The 12,202-nt window shown below is 41.5% G+C and overlaps 1 protein-coding gene across 1 annotated transcript in view; it reads right to left on the reverse strand.

Moving 5' to 3' along the window:
* Positions 1–5,874: 5,874 nt before the first annotated feature.
* The window catches only part of pth2ra (parathyroid hormone 2 receptor a), a 98,467-nt gene continuing 92,139 nt past the window's right edge, over positions 5,875–12,202 (reverse strand). The window contains exons 12-13 of the mRNA XM_087988585.1: positions 12,099–12,140; positions 5,875–6,606 (exon numbers count right to left, since the gene is read on the reverse strand). Coding sequence (XP_087844711.1) covers positions 6,235–6,606; positions 12,099–12,140 — 414 coding nt within the window. The 3' untranslated portion in view covers positions 5,875–6,234. The remainder of the gene's footprint in view (positions 6,607–12,098; positions 12,141–12,202) is intronic.

The following is a 12,202-nucleotide window of genomic DNA, read 5'->3' on the forward strand; positions in this document are numbered from 1 at the left end:
CATTTCAGTACAGAACTGGCACAAACCCGCTGACAGAGGGTGGTGGTGGAGGGTTGTTTTTCAGACTGGAGGCCTTTAACCAGTGGAGTACCAGAAGGATCGGTGCTGGGTCCACTACTTTTCATCATTTATATAAATGATTTGGATGAGAGCATAAGAGGTACAGTTAGTAAGTTTGCTGATGACACCAAAATTGGAGGTGTAGTGGACAATGACGAAGGTTACCTTAGATTACAACAGGATCTGGACCAGATGGGCCAATGGGCTGTGAAGTGGCAGATGGAGTTTAATTCACATAAATGCGAGGTGCTGCATTTTGAGAAAGCAAATCTTAGCAGGACTTATACACTTAATGATAAGGTCTGAGGGAGTGTTGCTGAACAAAGAGATCTTGGAGTGCAGGTTCATAGCTCCTTGAAAGTGGAGTTGCAGGTAGATAGAATAGTGCAGAAGGCATTTGTTATGCTTTCCTCTCTTGGTCAGAGTATTGAGTACAGGAGTTGGGAGGTCATGTTGCATCTGTACAGGATATTGGTTAGGTCACTTTTTGAATATTGCATGCAATTCTATCAGAAGGATGTTGTGAAACTTGAAAGGGTTCAGAAAAGATTTACAAGAATGTTGCCAGCATTAGAGGATTTGAGCTACAGGGAGAGGTTGAATAGGCTAGGGCCTATTCCCTGGAGTGTTGGAGGCTGAGAAGTGACCTTATAGAGTTCTCTAAAATCATGAGGGGTATGGATAGGATAAATAGACAAAGTCTCTTCCCTGGGTTGGGGGAGTCCAGAACTAGAGGGCATAGTTTTAGGGTGAGAGGGGAAAGATATAAAAAAGACCTAAGGGGCAACATTTTCACGCAGAGGATGGTACATGTATGAAATAAGCTGCCGGAGGAAGTGGTGGAGGCTGGTACAATTGCAACATTTAAAAGGCATCTGAATGGGTATATGAATAGGAAGGGTTTGGAGTGTTATGGGCTGGGTGCTGGCCGGTGGGATTAGATTGGGTTGAGATATCTGGTCTGCACAGATGAGTCGGATCAAAGGGTATGTTTCTGTGCTATATATCTCTGTGATTCTCTGACTCTATAAAGAAATTTCAGTTTTGGAGATGGAAACTACATGAGCTACTCACATTTTGCGTTGAAGAAAAAGATGAAAAGACAGAGACACTGTATGGTTTGTGATGGAAATGTTTGAGGTTCTTCTCACTGTATAAAATTGTCCTGAAGAAATACCTGTTAAGAAGGAGTAACAATACTCATTTAAGTAGCCAAATCAGATTGAGTGGTGAATGATAAAGCCATCAAATGGCTGATATGCTCAAGCTTTCAGATCTCAGATTTTAATTCATAGAATTTAATATTCAAGTGGTGGCATGACAGGAATGAATAAAGATCAATAGGGATTTAAAGGAAATAACATCATTGTCAGCAGAAACAAATCTAATGTAGAGCACATTAATTGAACAAATAGCGCTGTTATTGATGGGATATGTTGGAGAGCTTTCTTTCAGGGCATATATAAGGATTTCTGGTAGGCAGAGGGACACATTTGACAATAATATTCAAGTGATTTGAAGAACCATTATCAGTGATTGTAAACCAGGTGTGTTAAGATAATTGCATCAAGAGAGATGTTTAAAAACACGATGATGCAGGTTGAGCAGACAGAGAAAACAGGGGAGGGGATAGTTGGATGAAGTTTCAAGACAATGAGAATGAAAATACACTGGTGCCATAGTGAGGAGAATGGCAAAGAGATGTTTGTGGAGAAGACAGCAAAGGTTTAGGACGGTAGTACTAAATGTGAACTGTATAGAAGAACTGTAGTAGGAAGTGAAGGCTTACTGGAGGGTTAAGAGGATAAGTCAAAGTGGAACCTAGAGCTGATGGTCTTGCACTTTAGGCAGGGCAAGTAATGAGTGCCTTAGTGAGAGGACAAGAACCACTATCAGTGGTCTAGATTAGATTAGATTAGACTACATTACAGTGTGGAAATAGGCCCTTCAGCCCAACAAGTCCACACCGACCCACTGAAGTGCAACCCACCCATACCCCTACCCCTACCCCTACATTTACACTTACCCCTTACCTAACACTACAGGCAATTTAGTATGGCCAATTCACCTGACCGGCACATCTTTGGACTGTGGGAGGAAACCGGAGCACCCGGAGGAAACCCACGCAGACACGGGGAGAACGTGCAAACTCCACACAGTCAGTCGCCTGAGGCGGGAACTGAACCCGGGTCTCTGGCGCTGTGAGGCAGCAGTGCTAACCACTGTGCCACTGTGCCACCGTCTAGTTTTTAGTAATGCCAAAGATACTTGTGTATTCATTTTGGATCAAGTCACAAATGGGGAGATCCTTTTCCAAAAGGGAAGAATTTCTGCAGAATGGGATGGATTGGAAAGATAGGATACTTTTTGAGTTCCTGGGTCAGGGAGTGGGTCACAGCTTGACATTATTGCTCAATGATTCATTCTCCTCGGGTGATGTATATTTCTCCATCATGTCTGAATGTTATGATGATCTGCACTCACAATTCAATGATACTCCAGTCTAGGCCCTCTGCCCCCTATCAATTTCAGTACACTGTGAGACCTCGGACTTTAATTCTGGACTGCCAGCTACTGTCTTTTCTCTGTTATTCATTTACTACTGAGGCTCATTGAGAACATTTGTTGCCTTTTCACAAGCAGCAGTTCCAACTGTCCTCTCCTGTTCTCTCACATACCTTCCTGCTCAGTGCACTTGTTGGGGTTTGAATTATTAAACTTCCCTCGATCACATTTCACAATTCTAACTCAGATCATCCTGCTGACAGATCAATTACTACAACCTTCTCTGAGGAAGGGTCACAGGACCCAAAACGTTAACTGGTTTCTCTTCACAGATGCTGCCAAACCTGCTGAGCGTTTCCAGAAACTTCTGGGTTTTTTTTCTACAAAACAAATACTATGTTACCCTTTTGTCCTGATATCCCTTCACATCCTTAAGTCTTCCAGCTGGATCGTACTGCTGTCACCTAGCTCCATTCCTATCTATCCAGTTCTAACCAGAGGATTAACTGCATGGCTTTTCTTCTCAATCTTCCAGCCAATGATTGATCTTCAGCCCATTTCTGTTTCTCATCTGCAAGGTACCTATTGGTGATGACATTTGATAACATGGTATCAGCTTTTGCATGTAAGTAACCACACAACAGCTTTGCCTTGCTCCTATCTCTCAACTACTCTACTATCTGTGAATTCTCATTCTGATGCTCGATAAGTGGATGAGCAGAAATTTCCTGAAATTAAATATTGTGAAGGCATTGTCTTGGTCCCCACCATGAGCTTAATTTTTTAGCCTTTTCCATGGCAGCTGTCTACGGCTGAACCAAACTTTGGTTTGCAAAATTTGTGTCATATTTGACCATACAATGAGGTACCAACCACACACCTGGACCATTAACATGACTTTCTGCTTCTATCTTGATCACATTGTCTGACACAGATCAGCTGCTGATACAAACATCCACACTTTTGCAGTTCTAGACTACTCCAAAGCTTTGCTGGTGGTTACCAGCCCTAGAGCCAATTTTCACTATTTCTCCCGATGTAGGTTTGCTTGCTGAGCTGGAAGGTTCGTTTTCAGATGTTTTGTCTCCAAACTATGTAACATCTTCAGTGAGCCTCCGGGTGAAGCACTGGTGGTGTAGTCTGCTTTCTATCTATGTGTTTGGATGTCTTTGGGTTGGTAATATTATTTCCAGTGGTGACATTATTTCCTATGGTGATGTCATTTCCTGTTCTTTTTCTCAGAGGGTGGTAAATGGGATCCAAGTCAGTGTATTTGTTGAGAGAGTTCTGGTTGGAATGCCATGCTAAGAATTTTCCTATGTGTCTTCGTTTGGTTTGTCCTAGGTGTTTTCCCAGTTGAAGTGGTGTCCTTCCTCATGTTACCTAGTATGGTGACGAAACGTCTGAAAAACTAACCTTCCAGCTCAGTGAGAAAACCTACATCCAGAACCTCAACTTGAGCTACAAATCTTCTAAAAACTCACTCTCACTATTTCTATGTATATATCTGAGTATTCAGCTAAGACAGGGGCATCACCCAAACACAGCACCACACAACCACTGACATTCTGCCTTCAAATGTCTCTTAATGATCAAGTTTGGAAGAAACACAGTTGGATACAAGGATGCCCATATCATCTGAGCTCTTCGCTTCTTGGGATTGACTGTGATGGGGCTGATGGAATCTGACATCGCGGACAACTTGGAGGATGGTAGCATTCTCCTGTCTGGTAACTTGTCTCAACTCCAAGCAGCCTTATATCCCATTAGATGGCATGATGAGTGACCTTCAGACCTCTTGTTTTCCACCCCATCTCACCTCGCTTCTGAGTTCCTGCTTTCAGAAACTCAAGGACTGCCTTCCGTGGCAGCCCACGGAGGATACGAGAATGCAACTGAAGATGGGGATCCTGTGCCACATGATAATGATGCTCAGACTGGGTAAGTCCCTACCAAAGATTATAGTCTTCCTGAAAGGCGCAACTTTAAGTGAAATGACTTTAAGTGAATCCAATTTTTCCATCATAACTAATTTACAAGCTAAAGTGAGGTCTGTAGGATCTTTCTAATCAGAAACGCATAGTATAGCCTGTAAGTTGAAATATTTCACATGGGCTGAATTCCTTGAAGATGATTTTTGTTTTTAAAAATTAAAAATATAAAAGGAAATATACCAATTTGTTCTATATGTTTTCTATCTGTCTCACACACTGACCCTTGCATTCATTCCTGATTGTGCTCAGCAAAAAAGAAACAGCAATTGCAGCCCACTTTGCACCCACAACCCTCCAGGTCCATTCTCAGCTCTTCCCTCTCCTGAAACTTCGCTGAGAGTGTTAGCTTGGGAGATGAGCAGCGAGGGGCAGGAAGAGCATCTTCAGACCGATACCAGTTTAGAGTTTTGCAGGGCTGCGGGGTGGAGGTAAATTGCTGGCTGGAAAAGGTGGCTAGAGAGAACATCAGTAGCAGCTGATGTTAAGGGGGGTTTGAATGATCAGGGAGTGAGGCTGTGTGTGTTGGTGGTGAAAGAGACTGTCAGATGGGATGGCTGGTAAGAGGGTGGGTCGGTTGGTTGGAGGATAGAAGGGAGGAGAGGAAGCAGTGAGACAGAGCAAGCATCAGCAGGGGAGAGAGGACGGATCAGTGAGGGGAAGGAGGATCGATGTGCAAATGTGGGAGAGGCCACTCCGAAAGGTGAAAATCTAGTCATGTGATCCTGCATTAGACCATCACTGGAGTGAAATTCTTGACAGTTCCAGCAAAATCTGACCCCATCGCAAAGTGGAATGATTTAAAATGGGGCAAGTTAAAACAGACACTTGCTCTACTTCAACTACCTGCACCGAGCATCTAAATAGACTTAGGGATCAACATCTGGTGGGTCATGTGAGCAGAAACAAATTGCAATCAGCCCAGGGGTCAAAGATGGTTCATTTTCCAGCTCATCTAAGGTCACAGATGAGATGGGGATGAATAGAGAGATGTTTAGCTGCATTAGGTGGCCTGTCAAGCAGCCTTAGCTTCTGGCAGAGTCTGCCTTTAAATTAGCAAATCAAGCCATTGGTGCTGCAAACCCCAAGTTGCAACAAATGCAAACCCCATACCAACCCCCATGAATCCTCGAGTTACCCCCCAGGAAAGATGCAGCGAAACTTCTGGCCACATCCGGCAGATGATACCAACAGAAAAAGGACTGCATGCTGACGTTATTTTCTAACATTCACTTCTTAGGAATTCTCAGATGAAAATATCTCTTTCTCAACCAGAGAATGCTCTCATGAAGAAGCTGCATTTGTATTTCCAGCAGGATCCAAACTCATTGCCTTTGGATCTGTGTTTTTATTTTACAAAATACAGGGGAAAGGGCTGGAACTTGAAATCTAACTTTGGTCTCCCACACAAATCAGAAGCAGCCCAGTTCATGTCAGATACAGTATGGCAAGATATTAATTAGACACAATTTGAACTGTACAGTAATCAATATGTATTGACATTCTTAATTGACCGCAGAGCTTTCATAGGTAAATGAAAATAAATGAACAGTGTGGCAGTGCTAGAATGCAAAGTTCCTGGGATCCGAGTCTTTTGTTTCATCACAAAGAACACAGATTTCTTGTACAAGAATTTCAATGGAGCAAATGTTCACTTCATTATAGCCTTATTGTCCTTTTAAACTGCTTCTTCATGTTCAATGTTTGCCTCAAGAACAGCCTTTGATGATTCTTTAAGATAAATTACATCATCAAGGTTTTCCTCATTTTCATTGAGTTCTTCAGGAATAGACGGCTGTAAGCTCTCTGGATCAGAGTTGCTTCTTACATACCCAGGTAGAATCAGATGGCTGTTTTCCTGTTTAACCTCATTCTTAAGAAATTTTCGAGTTAATAATGATGTGCGTGCATTGACCTGTGCCTGACTGGCGGTACTGTTGGTCAGGTTGGTTAATGCTGAGGCATATCGGTAAGTCCCACAGCTCGCCTTCCCATTCCAGTCTAGTGAAAGGTGCCACCTTGTCCATGTCTTTTTGATTTCAGTTTGAACCTTTAGTTAAATAGATAATATTCAATAATATTAAAACCAAATCAATTCCTACTTTTTAATTGCACATGGGAGCCTTCAATCATAGTAATTTGGAAAAACTTCAAAATCTCTATAAAAGGCACAAAAAGCTTTCAATAATCTGGATACAGTTGTAAGAATGTTGATTTTATAATGCAGCTATGTGGTAACATTGAGATGAATGCATCACAGAATCATTACACAAGTTATTTGTACTTGTACTGATTTCAATTTATATCCAGGATCTGGGTTCAGAAACTTAATTAATTTTGGAAGCAAAAGAGGTGGAGATCTGCATTAGTGGTTAGGAGCATATCACAGTAGTGCTGAGGGATGACACCCTAGAGAGATCGTGCAGTGAAGCATTATGGGCAGAGCACAGGAATAGGAAGGGTGCATTCACAATGCTGGGATTGTACTACAAACCTTCCATCTGCAAGCGGGAGATAGAGGAAGAACCACGTAGTCAGATTCTGAAAAGATGTGAAAATAACAGGATTTTTGTGGTGGCTGACGTTAATCCCCCCCCTACACACACACACGCACACAGACTAGGACTCCCTTAGTGCTGTGGGTTTGGATGGGGAACAATTTGTTAGGTGTGTCCAGGAGGAGTTTTTGAAACAGCATGAGGATAGTTCAATGAGAGAGGGGGCCATACTGGACCTTATATTGATAAATGAGCCCGGCCAAGTGATCAAAGTTTCAGTGGGGGAGCATTTTCTGAATGGCAATCGTAATTCCATACATTTTTTGTTACTTATGAATAACGATGAGAGAGGACTTCTGATGAAGGTGTTAACTTGAGGGAAGGCCAATTATAACCAAATTAGGTGAGAATTGGAGAATGTGGATTGGGAGCAGCTATTTGAGGCAAATCCATATCTGACATGTGGGAATCTTTTAAAGACCAGTTGATTAGCATGCAGGACAGGTATGTTCCTGTGAAAATGAAAATCAGGAATGGCAGGACTCGGGAGCCTTGGATAACAGGGGAAATTATCAACACAATCAAAACAAAAGCATACCTAATGCCTGGGCAACTAAAAACAGATTAAATCCTTGAAGAATATAGAGAAAGTAGGAAGGATCTCAAATGGGAAGTTAAGAGGGTTAAAAGGACCCATGAAATGTCCTTGGCCAGCAATGTTAAGGAGAATCCCAAGACATTTTGTACGTATGTTCAGAGAAAAAGAGTAGCTAGGGAAAGATTAGGCCCAGAGCTGAAAATGTGTTGCTGGAAAAGCGCAGCAGGCCAGACAGCATCCAAGGAACAGGAGAATCAACGTTTCGGGCATAAGCCCTTCTTCAGGATTCCTGAAGAAGGGCTTATGCCCGAAACGTCGATTCTCCTGTTCTTGGATGCTGCCTGGTCTGCTACGCTTTTCCAGCAGCACATTTTCAGCTCTGATCTCCAGCATCTGCAGTCCTCACTTTCTCTTCAAAGATTAGGCCCACTCAAGGGTAAAGCAGGGAGGTTGTGTGTGGAGCTAGAGGAAATGGGTGAGATCCTTAATGAATACTTTATGCTGATATCCACCAAAGAAAGGGACATGAGGAATGTTGAGATTAGAGAAAGGTGTCTGAAAATTTGCAGGCAGGTCAACATAACGAAGGAGGAAGAATTGGATGTCTTAAAGTCATTAAGGTAGACAAGACACCAGGCCAGATAGGATCTATCCCTGGATAGTGTGGGAGGCAAGGCAAGAAATAGCTGGGGCCTTAGCAGATACCTTTGTATCCTCTTTGCCCTCGGGCAAAGTTCCAGAGGACTGGAGAATACCAATTTTATTCCTCTGTTTAAGAAGGGAAACAGAGATAATCCAGGCAGCCATAGGCTGGTTAGCCTGACATCAGTGGTGGGGAAGCTGTTGGAGAAGGCACTGATAGACAGGATTTATTCATATTTGGAAGAGAATGGACTTGTTAGTCCAGCAAACCTAGGCAGCAAACCTAGGCAGCAAACCTAGGTGGCACCTATCCCTAGGTTTGTGTGAGGAAGGACATATGTCATCAACTTGGCTGAATTGTTTGAGGAGTTGACAAGAATGATTGATGAGGAAAGGGCAGTGGATATTGTCTAAATGGACTTTAGTAAGGCAGTCGATAAGGTACCTCATGGCAGGCTGGTACAAAAGTTAGAGTCTCATGGGATCTGGCCTATGCTGGTTTGATGGATACAGAACTGGCTTGGTGATAGAAAACAAAGAGTAGTGCTGGAAGGGTACTTTTCAGAAAGGAGATCAGTACCTAGTTCGACAGGGATCAGTGCAGGGACCTTTGTTGTTTGTAAAATCTATAAATGATCTGGAGGAAAATATAGGTGGTCTGGTTAGTAAGTTTGGAGATGACACAAAAATTGGTGGAGTTGCAGATAGTGAGAAGGATACAGTAGATATAGATAGATTGCAGATTTCGGCAGAGAAATGATAAATGAAGTTTAATCCGGACAAATGCAAGGTAATGTGTTTTGGGAGATTAAATTCAGATGCGATTTATACAGTAAATGGCAGAACCTTTAGGCGCATTGACATACAGAGGTATCTGGGCATACAGGTCCACAGATCCCTGAAAGTGGTAACACTGGTGAATAAGCCAGTCAAGATAGAAAACTTGCCTTCATCGTCTGGGGCATAAAATATAAAAAATTGGCAAGTTATGTTACAGCTGTGTAAAACTTCATTGAGACCACATTTCGAATATTGTGTGTAGTTCTGGTTGTCACACTACCAGAAGGATGTGGATGCTTTGGAGGGGGTGCAGAGGTTTACCAGGATGTTGCCTGGTCTGGAGGGTTTTAAGTATGAGAAGAGAGTGGATGAACTTGGATTGTTTTCCCTGGAAAGGCAGAGGCTGAGGGGTGACCTGATGGCTTTCTACAAAATTATGAGAGGCATGGATAGAGTGGATAATCTGAAACTTTTTTTCCTAGGGTGGAAAGGTCAACTACAAGAAGGCACAGGTTTAAGGTGTGTGGAGTAAAGTTTAAGGGAGGAGTGCAGGGAAAATTTATCACATAGAGGGTGGTGGGTGCCTGGAATGCACTATCAGCAGAGGTGGTGGATGCAGGCACATTAGCAATGTTTAAGGCATATCTTACAGACATGAATGGGAGGCAAATAGAGGGATAGAAACGGCATATGGGAATAAGTAGTGGGTCCAAATAAGGATTAAGAATCGGCACAGGCTTGGTGGGCTGAAGGGCCTGTTCCTGTGATGCATTGTTCTTTGTTCTTTGATTAAATTCACCTTGAATACAAACCTGTGAAGGACATTTGAATTGGGTTGCACTGCATTATTCAACACCTACAAAGTGAGAAAGACATGGGCAGAGCATGACATGTAGCAGCAGACAAAAGAAAAATGTAAAGACTTCATGACTGGCAGTGAATGAGCTAATAATATATTTTTAAAAATCTTGAGGTTTAGATACTTTCAAAATTCAAAGTGTCTAATCATGGTGGAGTCACAATCATTGAAGTAAACAGATTATGTTGAATTTATACATACAATAGAGAGTTCTGCAGAAGTCACACTGAAACAGTGCCATACTCTGGGTAGACCACACATTGGACTCAGTCACCAAGGAGATGAATATTGTGACCAATTCAGAGAAGAGCCACTGGACTCATTCCATGATTATCAGATTCAGTTAGGAGAAAAAGACAGGAAAATTGTACGCTTCCAGAATTGAAAGGAGTTGCCTGAGAAATAGACTTAAAATTAATAACTCAGCAATTTAACAGCTGTGTAAGATAATAAAATGTACATAGGAACAGGAGTGGAACTCTTAACCTATTTAGCCCCTTCTGCCATTTAATGAGTTTATTGTAGATCTCTGACCTAACTTCATATAACTGCAAAAAGGTTCTTGATGTGAAACATTAACTGTGCCTCTCTCTCCATTGGTACTGCCTGACCTGCTGGGTTTTTCAAGCATTTTGCCTTAATTTCATACTTTCAGTATCAATAGTATTTTACAATTTCAGGGGAGGTTCTAAACTTCACTCATAAAATGGCAGAATCCTCCAGCTAAAATTTCCCAAGCAACAGAGAGGGATATTTTCCAGGCACCCTAATCTGTACTCTTTAATGTCTCAAAAACTTCAATCAAATCACATCTTAACTTTTAAAACTCCACTGAATACAACCACAGACTTGTGTTACTGAGACAAATTATGGAAATCTGAAATAAAAATGAAGTACTAGAAATACTCAGGAAGACAAGCAGTGCCTATGGAGAATTTGTAGTGAGGTAAGTAAGTATATTTTGTCTGATCGGTGTCAGAAGTAGGGTTTCTGATTTAGATCATATGATTCGGACTAATATCACTGTTGCCAGCTTCCAAGGGAATCATGTTGCTCTTGAACATCCTATTTGACTTCACATAATTGTCACCTTTGGTATTGATTCTGATATCCCTTGTGCATTTCTTTACATTTTCCATTATTATAGCTCTTATCTTACTGCCATGCTTTGATATTCTTTGTATCATTTCAATTTACCAGAATCTACGGGGATTTTCTTGCATTTTATATGTTTATTTAAATCGTTTTCTGTTGTCTTGTACCTTTACTGCTGACTAAGGCTGTCTTTTACGGTAGATAAAGCCTTTGCCCTTTCGAGCTTCAGGTTTATTTGTGTCTCATTAAATTCCAGAAAAAGGATAATTTTATTCTTATAAATGTATATAGCATTTTAAGTACAGGATATATTTCAGGTCAAATCACGATAGTTGGAACTGATTATAAACATAAGAAGTAAGTTTTGGAATGGTTCCTCGCACAGTGATCCACATACTTTTTGCATAGAACGTGAGGCAATAATCCGAAATCCTGGGAAACGATTAAATGAAAGGTGCAAGACACTTCCTAGATGGAAGGCCAAATGATCCTTAGTCATTTTGTGATCATTTGAAATACTTTAGCAGTAAAATTTCTGCTGTTGAGATTTAATAGGGCATATCTTTCAGCCTTTCTGCAGCTTTGGTTTCAAGCGACCATGAGTTGCAATCTCTTCGCTGATTTCATTTTAACTCCTGTCTTAAATACCTTTACTACTTTTAGACCAGCCTTGAACTTTGTTGTGCACCTAAGCTTCCATTCTCACTCTCTACTCTCGTCTCTGCAGTTCATGAAACCCATTTCCTGGATTTTTGCACACAGCAATTTTCAAATATTCCAGTCCTTAAATATGCCTCTCTGTAACTTCAGGCATTGTGTTGCAACTTCCTAACTTTCTGTTCTATTTATGCCAAATATCCCCTGGAATGTCACTTCAAATGATAAAAGCTAGAACGAGATGGTCTTATTCTTCTGACTGTTTTGTGAAGCTCAAGCACATTGTCAGGCAAGTTGAACCTTTGATGGTTCCATTGTAAGCGTAGGTGTGGGGAAACTAAGAACTTCTGCTGTAAAATATATGAGCAATTCAATCTTGGTTGGTAGTTTTTCAAAGTAGAAGAATGGCTTACCTCTCCATTGCAGAAACAGTAGATAATCGCAACAAAGAATCCCTGAAAGGAACAGATATATTTGGAAAGACATAAAATATGTGACATGGATAAGGCAATCAGAA

The sequence above is a fragment of the Chiloscyllium plagiosum genome, unplaced genomic scaffold, assembly GCF_037043375.1.
Source record: "Chiloscyllium plagiosum isolate Xiang-an unplaced genomic scaffold, Cpla_swu_hap1 HiC_scaffold_7, whole genome shotgun sequence".
Lineage (NCBI taxonomy): Eukaryota > Metazoa > Chordata > Chondrichthyes > Orectolobiformes > Hemiscylliidae > Chiloscyllium > Chiloscyllium plagiosum.